This window comes from Nannospalax galili, unplaced genomic scaffold (genome assembly GCF_000622305.1).
Source record: "Nannospalax galili isolate Female #2095 unplaced genomic scaffold, S.galili_v1.0 scaffold346, whole genome shotgun sequence".
NCBI classification, from domain to species: Eukaryota; Metazoa; Chordata; class Mammalia; order Rodentia; family Spalacidae; genus Nannospalax; species Nannospalax galili.
Window position 1 is genome coordinate 1,908,663 of NW_008357637.1, and position 12,162 is coordinate 1,920,824.

A 12,162-nucleotide genomic window follows, 5' to 3' on the forward strand; every position below is an offset into this window, starting at 1 on the left:
TAATATTTTATTTATTTTTATTTTATGTGTATGAGTGTATTGCCTGCATGTCTATAAGTGCACCCATGTCATGCAATGCCCAAGGAGGTAGGAAGAGGGGGTCAGATCCCCTAGAACTGGAGTTATGGACACTTGTTAGCTGCCATGTGGGTGTTGGGATTTGAACCTGGGTCTTCTGCAAGAGCAGCCAGTGCTCTTAACGGTTGAGCCATCTCTCCAGTGCTACTTAAAATATTTTACACATTTCCTTTTTATTCTTTGCAATTGTAGTCATAATGGTATTAGCTCTAAATAATTACAATGGATGTCAAGTAGAATCTTGATTTCAGACCAGTGCTTGTACCAGTCTGTGTTACACTTAACTGTGTGCTTTATTTTGAGCAATAAAGAAAATGAACTGTTTTCCAACACCTGCATACCAACTGGGCCTGCATCCTCTTTAGAGATGTTTAATAAACATTGTAGCTTTCCCATGCAGAGGCAGTTTCCAAATGCTGTTAATTACACCCTACCCCACCCCCAAATGGTTCTTCTAGGTTTGTGAAACAGATCCACTCTTCTCTCTGTAAGGGCATCTTAGCTTGAAATCCAGGAAGCAGTGGTGGATGGTGTCCATATCCATGACTTCCTGAATTGGAGAAAAAGTGTGGAAAGCATCTGGGAAAAGGAGGCTCTTTACCAGCTTGTTTCCTGTAAGTTCAATTGGAAGACCTTGTCTGTGCAAATAGATTTCAAAATAGAGCCTGCCCTTTGACTGTCTCCATAATTACATGGCTCACTCTGTATTTTATTTGGCAGCCAGAGCAGTTAACCCCTGGAAGGAAGGGGCTGATGGCATGCCCAGCTTGCCTTCCCAGACATGTCCATGGGAATGAATAAACCACTGTTTGGCAAAGCCCACAGCTAAAAATACACTGGAATAGTCTCTAACTGAACTGAAACTCTTTGGAAACAGATTTAATAATGTTTATTACAATTGGTTAAAAAACTTCACTTTGCCCTCAGTGTGTAGATTGTGGAGGGGTATTAATTGTTTTTAAAAATTGGGAGTTGGGGGAGATCCTTAGTGCTTTGTGTAATCAGCATCTGTCAACAGGATGAATTTGCTTTTGTTTAGTTTCAAGGGCCCTTGTCCTTCAGCTTTGGCCAATCAGCATCTGCTTCAGCCTGGGGCAGTCCCTCGATGTGTATGTTTTTTCATTCAAAAATGCACAGGTTATTTCTCGTGAAATGTGAGCTTCTCTTCTGCTTTATAGGTGCCTTGAAATGGGAAGAAACCCTCCATTTTTCTCATTTACTTTTGAAACATGTACATCCCAGTACTAGATTACAGCAGAGTTACATTGAGTGATGCAGACTATTTAATTTTTCTTTTGCAACATTGTGCAAGTTATGAAACCTTTCAAGCAGACTGTCAATGTGTTAGGTCAAGAAATCAAAGGCAGAGATGCATTTCCAGTGTTCTCTTGGACTTAAAGCACACAGTGTTCCGTGAGAGCTGGTACTTCTACTCCAAGTAATTGGTTGGAGTTCACGAAAGTGTGATCTTTCTGTGGTTCTAAATCAGCACTGTGAAAATGTGTTCCTATGGTGGTCTTTTCTGAGCCTATTGTAGCAAGCAACATTTTTGAACAGTAAAAAAAAAGAAGAGTCAGATTGCTGTCACAAAGTAAGTTGCCTCTTTTAAAAAGTTGAAGTTATTGTATTCTTTCAGCAAATCATTTCGTTTCAAATTAAAATCATCAATGAGTGGAAGAGGCTCAGTTGAAAATGGACTAGCAAAACAGTATTGTTTTCTCTCTTGGTAATCATAAATCATTTAAATCTGGCAGACATTCCTCCCTTCATCCAAAATAATTGGCTCCATTTGTAAAATCAATTAGATGTTAATATGCTATAAATAATAGTTTTGTTACTAGACTTTGGCATTTGCTGATCATTATGAAAAAATATATTCAGCAAGACATTTTACAGGGTGTCTTTTCAATTACGTATTATCTCTGGTTGACGTTGTTATCTAATGTAAAGTCATACCAGGCTTCTTTATTGTGTTGTTTTCTACCCAGACATTTGATCCTTCTGAAATGCAGCATAACTGAGGATTGATGGCCCGCTGCAGGGTGAAAAACTGCCCTGGATGCATTCAATGAAAAATATAGGTGTTGGTGGCCACACTCGAGTACAAATATACTTTGTTCAGTTTTATAGCTGCTTAAAATAATATGCATTTTATATGTCCCTTTGAAAGTTCATTCAGACCTTTCCCTTAAAAATATTTGTTGACCAAAAGAAAACTCACGTTTTCAAGGGTAAAATTGGCTTAATGAAGGGTCATTAGTAAAGGTACACATAAAAACCCAGGGCTAGGTGGGTGAAATGGAAGCGTTTCATTATGTGGTATAGAATGCATGAGCAGATAACAATTAAAATAGACCCCGAATAAAAGGCCAATAAATGCAGGGCAGGCTGTGTGCAGCAACATTAGTTATTTAAAACATGGGCCTCCCTCCTGCATACTTGCATCTGTAAAGGGAAATAAAAAGCAGAGTTTAGAAATTGATGTTATTACCAAATATGAAAATATTTAAACCCATGCCCTAGATTCCAAATATTAATTTAAAATATGAAAAATTCACGGCAGGATCCAGGGGACGTGTTGCAATTTCAAGAACTTTTGGGCCACACAGTGTACTCCTCCATTGAGTGAAAGAAGCAGTTGCCTATAATTTTCAGACTTTGGCTCAAACTAGACACTGATAGAATTTTTGTGACACTGAAAATAACTCTTATTACCTGTGATAACAGTAAATATTCTAGCATTCATAACAACGTATGAAAACTCATGTAGATTTTCTGCTAGATAATCAACAGTAACAACAGTCTCTGATCATCTCTCTCAAGATTGAATTAGTACCAAGCAATCCCTTACTGCTCTAGGCTCCCCTACTCTCCTGAGGCTTTTGGTGGTTTCTCATTGGTGCTTAGTAAACTTCACATTGGTCCACTTGCCCCTTGCAGTAGTTAGCACACACCTGCATCTTGTGTCCTCAAACAGCTTTAGCAGACGTGCATGTACTGTGGGTCCTGAGTCCACGACCCTGCAAAGAGTACCGGGCTAGAGTTCTTGTCTCTGAGGGTGGTCTTTGAACACCAAATTAGTAGCAAGTTAGAAGTAAGATCTGGTTAAAAGGTATAATAATGCAGAGAAATATATAGAAAGCTCCAGAGACTTTTGGATCAGATACTCTAGTTTGAGTGTCCTGTGACCCTGATTGTAGTAAAGATTGGGGGTTTTAATTTGCTCACTCTGCATTTGGAAATTTGCATTACTACCTATTAACTACAATATAGTGAGGTTAGGTAGATGGCTGAGTGGGTAAGAATGCTAGCTGGTCAGCCATGAGGACATGGGTTCAAATCCCCAGCATCCCTGTGAAAAAGCTGAGAATGGCCCTGCTTGTACCTATAACCCCAGAGCTGTGGTGGGGCAGAGACAGGAGGATTGCTGAGGCTTGCTGGATTCCAGCCTAGCCCTGGATTTAGTGACAGACCCTGTCTCAAAGGAATAAGGCAGAGAGTGATGGTGAGGGATACCCAACATTCTCCTCTGCCCCATCCCCACACACGCTCACGCACTCCTGCACATTTACACAGAAGAGGCTAAATGTTACACACCAAAGAAGTAAAAATTAAAAATAAATCAAATACATAGCTATAAGTGAAGCTGAGAATCCCTTCCCTGAGTCCCCTCCCCCTACCGGTGATTGGAAGACTATTATCTCCTGACATGATTTGAGCCGTTTCTTCATTTCACCTGTGAAAACACTAGATTTTTTTTTTTTCTGGTCAGTAGTGAATAGTTAGTGGAATAAACACAGAATGAAATGTGAATATCATGTTACTTTGTGACAAAATGTGTAGGGCAAGTTTTTTTCAAGTGAAAGAAAAAATTCACTTCAAATACAAAGGTGAAAGTGAAGTTGCCAACTCTGAAGTGCCATCGCTGTCACCAGATTGACTCTATCCAGGCTACACTTTGGAAGTTTAGAATTTTGCCTCTCCAGTTCCATTGCAGGGAAGGGGCATTCTTCCATCTTTTTGGCAGTAAGCCCATCGTTTGGCAGTGCAGGTACATTGGCAGCACTATCTAACTAGAAAGTGAATGCCTTAAAATTCTTACCCAGGTATCCTAGTAGAACCTGATGGTTTCATACTTCAAGTTTAAGTACACAGAAACAATTCCTCCTATAATCCCCCTATAATGAGTATGTACTTGAACTTGATAATACTGATAAAGATGGCCTCTCTTTCATGTAACCAGCCACATTGAAAAAGAAATCCTCTGTGTCCTAAAATTGATCTGAGTCTGTATCCTTTCGTTGCCTTGGCTGGAGCTTGACAGTTACATGTTACTGAGTGAAGGCCAATACTAAGCCTCTGTATCTCAATAAGTGAAGTGCTCAGCAAGATCTTGGCACCAGGTCACTCTCAGTCAGTCAGTGTCCACTGTTATTGCTATTTCTTGGTCACGTAGCACCTAGCAGGACCAAGAGTAAAACCCTAAGGTACTATCTGGTGCTGTCACTTTGACCATTTTTCATCCCTCCTGCCACCATCTAATATAACCTGATGCATCTGTTGATATGTTTAATGTCTGCCTCTCTCACAGAAATATAAACTCTGTGAGGGCCAGGACCCCTGTCTGTATTCCCTGGATCTAGGATGTAGCACATAGGATGGCCCAGTAAGTACATTCAAAAAGAAATGTAGGCTGCCTCATAGATAAACATGTTAAGACAGGAATGAAGGAAAGAAGTGAGCATTTATGGAGCACCCGTGATTACAGATAGTTTCCAGGTCCATTGTATTATCTAACACACCCTCCTCATGGGAGGAAGAGCACTGTTATTCCCAGGAATGGTTAAAAAGTAAGGCACAGACGTTTTGGTAACTCAAATCTGACTGACTGCAAAACTATACTATTTTCGCTACCATAATGCCTCCCAACTTGAGTGGAATTCCTCTAAGAATTTTCATGAAAAATATTTTCATTTTAAATTTTGGAGGCTGGAGAGATGATTCAGCAGTTAAGAGCAATGACTGCTCTTGCAGAGGACCCGGGTTCAGTTCCCAGCACCCACGTGGCAGGGGAATCTGGCACCCTTTTCTGGCCTCTGGTTTGCAAGCAATGTGGCACATGTACATACATGCAGGCAAAATATTCAGTAGATAGATAAATACATAGATGATAGATTAGATAGATGGATAGATAGATAGATAGATAGATAGATAGATAGATAGATAGATAGATAGATAGATATAAATGTTAATTGCCCATGGGATATATTTTTCAAGATTAAAAAAAAATAAAAATAAAAAAAACATCCTTCACAATCTAAACCCTGGAAAGCTTGCATTATTTGGCTAGCCATATTAGCTAGTAGGCTGCATAGCCCCTGTATACTGTTAGAGGGTAACTTGGAATGTGACCACAGTCCTGGGTCTGGACATAGAGGGCTAGAGCCAGGGGCCTGGTCCTTGATTACTAGAGGTATGTAGTTCCTCATCTGTAAAACAATGACATGAGCAGCTGCTGCCTATCTAACAGTTGGTAAGAGGTAATATATAATAAAATGAGCACCTAGCGGGGAGCTTAATCAAAGAAAGTACTCATTAAATCTGAACCACTATTCCTCTTTCTATCAGCATTATTGTTATTAGTTGTAATCACCGTGCGTACTTTCTTCAGACGGAAAACACCATGCCTTGTATATGGGCCTGCCTAGGGTGTAACTAGGGGGCTGGAGTCATGGATGGAGTCCACCTGGGTACTTCCAAATTCTCCATCCCCTGCAGTAGACTGCCCAGCTACTACCAGCTGCCCACTGAAGCCAGCTGCCCACTGAAGCATGTGTGGTCCATGAAGGGAGCTTGCTCAACCCATTGCCACTTTTTTTTGGAAAATAATAATAGTAAACAATGGCTTTATGACATCATTTCCATTTTCCGTGTGTTAACTAATTTTATTGTCTTGCCTCTGGCAGAGGCAATGTACTTAGTGGAGATTTTCTTCAGCTTTGGTCCTTACTGCATGTCCTTTTCTATACCTTGTGTCTTCTGCTATAAAATGTAGTAACAGCTCCCAATCCAGTCTTGTGAAGATTAATGAGCTAACCTAGGTAAAGCACCTTGGTCAATAATTGACAGAAAACGAAGTGTTCCACTTTAGAAGCTATAGTGGAGCTTAAATTTTATTTCCCATTTTACTTTTCAAGTATTCTTGAAGAATCTGTAGCTTATTGGGCAGCTGTTAAACACAAGGTACTTTCACATTCCTTATTCTACTTAATGGTCACCCGAGACTCAGAGAAGAAACACATTCAGGCACCTGCAGCCAAGTAGTAGAGCTGAGATAAAAGCCAACCTTCTGAGTTCCAAAGGTCCGCCTTTCCTAGGACACTACCCCTCATGGCAGTTGACAGTCCTGGGGCTGAACCTGGACATGTAGCTCAGTGGTAGAACATTTGGCCTAGCAAGTGCAAGGCCCTGGGTTCAAGCCTCAGGACTACAAAAAAAAAAAAAATTAACCCCCACAACTTTCACCTAACAATTCCAGGGCTGGTAATATTATCACTTCTTCATATTATCTCTTCTTTGTGTGTGTGTGTGTGTGTGTGTGTGTGTGTGTGTGTGTGTGTTCGTTCACATTCATGTGTGTACAATTACACGTGTGTAGGTGTGTACAGAGGCTAGAGGATCACTTTGGTTGTTGCTCTTCATTTGCTGTCCTTTTTTTTTTTTTTTTTTTCTCTCTTCCCATGACAGCATCTCTGCTTGGGCTGGAGCTTACCATGTAAGCTAGGCTAGCTGGCCAGGGACCCTCAGAGATCCATTTGTCTCCGCAGAGCTGGATTCCAAGTGCACTTGCCTTTTTTTTTTAATTTTATTTATTATTTTTATTTTATGTATATGTGTGTATTGCCTGCATGAGGTAAGTGCACCCGTGTCGTGCAGTGCCCTCCCGCAGAGGGAGGAAGAGGCTGTCGGATCCCCTGGGACTGAGTTTCGGACAGTTGTTAGCTGCCATGTGGGTGCTGGGATTTGAACTCGGGTCTTCTGCAAGAACAACCAGTGTTCTTAACCGCTGAGCCATCTCTCCAGTCCCACAAGTTTGCCTGCCTTTTTATGTTGGTTTTGGAGCTCAAACTCAGGTGCCCATGCTTGCAAAGCAAGCACTTTACCTACTGAGCTATCATCCTCTTGGGAAGATGTTACACTTTAAAAACTTCAAGAAAATGTACCTGCCTGTGTCAAGCTGTTTTTGAGGTAGGCATGGTGTCTTGAATGTGTAGTCCCAGTAACTCAGGAGACTAAGACAAGAGATTGAGATCAATTGAAGCCACAAGTTCAAAACCAGCCTGGGCAACAAAGCAAGCCTCTATCTCAATAAATAAATAAAAAAAAAAAAAAATAAACCCTTTTTTTAAAAAAAAAAAAAAAAAAGGTTTTCTAGTCCTTTATTATTTGGAATTGTTTAAAATAGTGCCTGTTTGGGGCATAGCAAGTTCCAGGCCAGCCAGGGCTACATAGTGAGACCCAGTCTCAAAAAAAAAATTGTTTTTTAATTCCATAAACTAGTACCCAGTGCCCAATAGGAGTGAGGATTAGCTCAATGGGAGGGAGTCCTGCCTGTTGTGTACAAGGCCCTGGGTTTGATCACCAGCAGTGCAGCCTAAATATAAATAATTCATGTACATTAATATGTGTTATTCAACATTATATATGTCACCTACTAATACACATATTACCCAAAACTACTGTGTGTCTAATTCAACAGTACTGAGTTCAGCTTCACACAGGAACATAACTGAGTGAAACTTTGGACACTGGATCTCTCTGATGTCTTTTCCCAGTTAGACAGATCCTGACTTTGGTGATCAATACTCACCTCACAGTAGTTCATGCCTCCATTAGTTTTCACAGCTTAGATGCAACTCTGGGGTGGAAGTGCTCAAGCACAAAGTGCTTGTGGATCACCCTAAGGCTTATGAAAGCCCAGCTTGCCACATTCCCTGAGGAGGAGCCTCAGTTCTGTGACCCCCGCCCCCAAACCTCCACCATGTCTGGTCTGGAAGCCTCATTGTGAAAACAGTGCTCTATACTGGGAAGCAGCAAGCTTCTGTGAAGGGCTTAGCAGTAAATATCTTGGGCTTTTTGAGACATGTGTCTCTGTCACAGCTAATCAACTCTGCCTTAGCTCAGAACCAGTTATGACCAGTTGCAAGTGAATGTGGGTAGGTATGAGCACCAAAATTTGAATTTCATACAATTTCAACTTACAAGATATTATTTCTCCTCCTGATTTTTTTCAACCATTTATAAATGCAAAAATCCATTTTTAGATTTTAAACTGTATTTAAAAAGGCAGCAGGCCAGATTTGGCCGTCAGGCTAGAGTTGGCCAACCCAGCATGTGGTTGTTACCTGTGGGGGATATTTTTTAACTATTATTATTATTTATTTGTTTATTTGTTTTTGGTCTTTTTGAGACAGGGCCAACTGTAGCCTGGAACTTGCTATGTAGACCAGACTGGAACTTGCTATGTAGACCAGACTGGAGCCTTGAATTCAGAGCTCCACTTGCCTTTGCCTCCCAAGTGCTGGGATTAAAGGCATGTGCCACCATGCCCACTTTAACTGTTATTTTTATTGTAATAGTAATGGAAGTGGATGGGGGTTTTTTGTTGTTTTTTGAGACAGGGTCTCCTTGTAGGCCCAGCTGTCCTGGAACTCACTATGTAGACCAGGCTGGCCTTGAACTCACAAAGATCAGCCTGCCTCTGCCTCACAAGTGCTGGGATTAAAGGCATGCACCACCACGCCTGGCAGAAGTGGATGGTTTTTAAAACTAACAACATAGAAGAAAAGAAAATGAACCAAAAAGTCTTCCCACCTCCTGGCCTAATTGTATGCTCCAGAAATAATCAGTATTGATGAATATTAATTTCTAACAATTTATAGGCTTGTGCCAGCTTGTACAAATAAATGTGCAAGCTCATTTTACACTAATGGTGTCTTTTTAATATATTTTTATTTATTCTTTGAGAATTTCTAATATATATACAATGTATTTTGATTATGTCCACACCCCCGACTAATGATTTTCTTATACATATGGCTCAGCATTTCCTTTTTCCTTAACAGTCTCTGATGACCTCTTTCCCTATTAATACATAGAGATGACTTAGCAGCTCCTTCTCTTCCTCCTTTTGGTTTTCAGAGACAGGGTCTCCTGTGACCCAGGATGACCTCAAACTCACTGTATAGCTGAGAATGAATGACCTTGAACTGATCCTCCTGCCTCTGCTTCCTGAGAGCTAGGATTATGGGTGTACACTGCCATGTTTTGTACTATTTTTTTAATGGCCTCAGAGTTTGCTATTGTGTATATATACTGTATTATACATTTAACTAGTCCCCAGTTGGTGTTTCCAGTTTGGAAATAGGTTTGTTTCCCAGTTTCCCAATGAAAAAGTGTCTAAGCAAGGATATGTCTTTATATATTTATCATTGTATATTCACCACAGGATAACGTCTGAAGAGATTAATTGCAGAGTCAAAAGACGTACATTTAATATTTTGATAAATAGCTCTAAATTCCTGTTGTGGATACTTTAGGACCCTGTGTTCATTTGCCTCAGCTCATATCTATGTTTTTGCTATTTGGTCCAACTTGAGCATTCACCACAGTGAATTTCAGATTAATGTTCCTGATGCACCGCAAACTTAACCCACAGTAGTGATCCCATGGAGGCCAAAAGTGCAGCTGGCAACTTGTCTGTGATTTTTGAAAGAAAAACGGTTTTAAAGAGTAGAAAGTAGTGGCTGGAATTCTAGGGTTATCCTGGACATTGTCACAGAAGGTACCACAGCAGAAATTGTTCTTTTGCTAGACCTGGTGCTAGCACATGTTTCTATGTTTATTTCCCATTAGAGTAGAGCTTGCCATTTCAGACATTTATGTAAACATAGTGTTAGTTAATCAATACAGTGTGCTACTACCTCACCAGAACTCAGAATACTACTGCTTTCCTTGCTGTCTGGGGCTTTCCCTTTTGAGTCAATAAAGGATGAGACTAATGATTTAATAGATAACAACACAACACCTTCAAGGGCAACATTATGTTAATTTTTTTCCTTTTCTTTTTTAACCTGAAATGTATCTATTTCTGTTCAAAGGTTGTCATAGAATTTTCTCTTCACCACTCAGTCATATCTACTTACACAAGCAGTCAAGCAGTCAACAAAGACGAAATTTCTTTTCCCGGAGACAAAGAGATGTTTCCCACAATATAGTTTTGCCGGCTGCAGTTTCTCCCGCACATCCAGTCCCTAAGGTACTTACTGCTGTACTGCTGTAGCTTCTGCCTGCCTGCCTGCCTGCCTGCCTGCCACAGTAAAGGTTGACTGCCGAAGCACTTTGGATTTCTGGGCCATTTGAATTTTAAATTTAAAACTTCGTTTGTGATTTAAAATTGTGGTGTGAGATTTTTAATATCCTGCAGTTTTAGAACGCTAATTAAAAAAATAAAGTTCTGGCATACAACTGTGTAGTTTATTTGGAATTTCAATTTTTAATCATGAAATTTTCTATATTAAATTTCTAGCATGAGGCTGACTATATGTATGTGGTTTCTGACTTTTTAAAAGAAGAAACAACTATAAAAATGGATTGATTCAAGAGGGATTCATGGAAAATGGTGTTTTTAAGCCCACACTTACACTTTCCATGTTATTAATGCTGCTGTCTTTGAATCATTTTTTAAGAGTAAATTAAATAAAATGTCTATTCTAATCAGAGCATTGTCGATATTTTTTCCCAGAGATTTCAGTTTTATAGAAAGGCAATCTCTCCAGCTTTCAAAATGCAATGTAAAAGAGGTATGGGGGTCGTTAAGAAGGAAAATAGGTAAAAGAAATATAGATTTGTCATAAAATCACCGCTTTCTTCCTTTTACGCCTTTTTCTTTACAGCGTACCACATTAAGTATGCCTCCTAAAGGTGAGTGGTCCATTTTTGTAGCAAGGGTTGAGAGAAGAAAATGCCAACAGTCCTGGCTGGGCTAAGGCTTGGCCACCGTAGTGAGAGCCAGCATTTGGGATTAGTCACAATTTGACATTATTTTTCTTTAATAAAAACAAAATTAAAAAATTCTCCAGGGACTAGGGAGATGACTTAGTCAATAAATGCTTGCCCCTCAAGCATGAGGACCTGTGTTCAGATCCCTAGCACTCATGTAAAAAGCAAAGGGCTGCAGTGTATGCCTATAATCCCAGTGCGGGGAGGCAGGGACAGGTAGATAGATTCCTGAGGCTCTCTGGCCAGTCAGTCTAGTCAAATCAGTAAGTTCCAGGTTCATTGTCTCAAAAAAAAAAAGTAAATAAATAAATAGAAAGGAAGGAAAAAAGAAGAAAGGAAAGCTCCTCTGAACACCTTAGGAGAAGATCCTAAGACCTGCCTGGCCCTCTTCGCAAACTCAAGAGCCCCAACTTCAGCCCTCCAGCACTAGATGTCGTGATTAAGAGTATGGTCTCCCTCTGCTTCCTGTCCCAAACTTGTGTAGCCTTACTGTGTTCTCTTCAACAGTGTTCATGTATGTACAGTTACTATAAACAATGTAAGGACCCTGCACACCTTGAGGCTGAAAGAAGCTGCGTGTATCATCTTCTGAACACTGCCAATAGGTTTAGGTGGTAGAGGATCCACAGAAGGATCCAGACTGAATGTTTTGAGTTTGGGGTGGAGGAAGGGCTCTTTGTTGTTTCTTGATAAATGATGGAAGCGTTCTAGGTAATTCTGTTGTCTTTGGAGAAGAAATAAGAAAGTAAAGCCATTTTGTGTCAGTCTCTGGCATTCAATTTTGGGGTTACAATGTATAAGAAAGTGTATGTGTAGCAAGTCCCATGACTTGACAGGCTTTTCACATATATTCACTAGGAGAGGGTGTTGAGAGCGATCCTTTGCGTAAGTTTTATCTTTGTGTGAAGAAGATGAGAATGCTGCTTAATTAAATCCATTTGGCAGATTAGAAGCCTGGAGGTCTTTTTTGTCCATGAGCTGTGCTTCCAGTGGGATTGGGTGGTGTAAGAAAACTGCTGTTTG

The 12,162-nt window shown here is 40.2% G+C and overlaps 1 protein-coding gene across 7 annotated transcripts in view; it reads left to right on the forward strand.

Moving 5' to 3' along the window:
• The window catches only part of Metap1d (methionyl aminopeptidase type 1D, mitochondrial), a 92,846-nt gene that overhangs the window by 63,751 nt on the left and 16,933 nt on the right, over window positions 1–12,162 (forward strand). For 4 of the 7 annotated variants that reach the window (XM_008855261.2, XM_029557281.1, XM_029557282.1 and 1 more), the window contains one exon: window positions 10,239–10,396. The exons of 1 other annotated variant lie outside the window; for it this stretch is intronic. In XM_008855261.2, coding sequence (XP_008853483.1) covers window positions 10,239–10,396 — 158 coding nt within the window. Of the gene's footprint in view, window positions 1–552; window positions 693–10,238; window positions 10,397–12,162 lie in introns of those variants that run through there. 2 more of the 7 variants (XM_029557284.1, XM_029557285.1) reach the window with 2 other exon arrangements.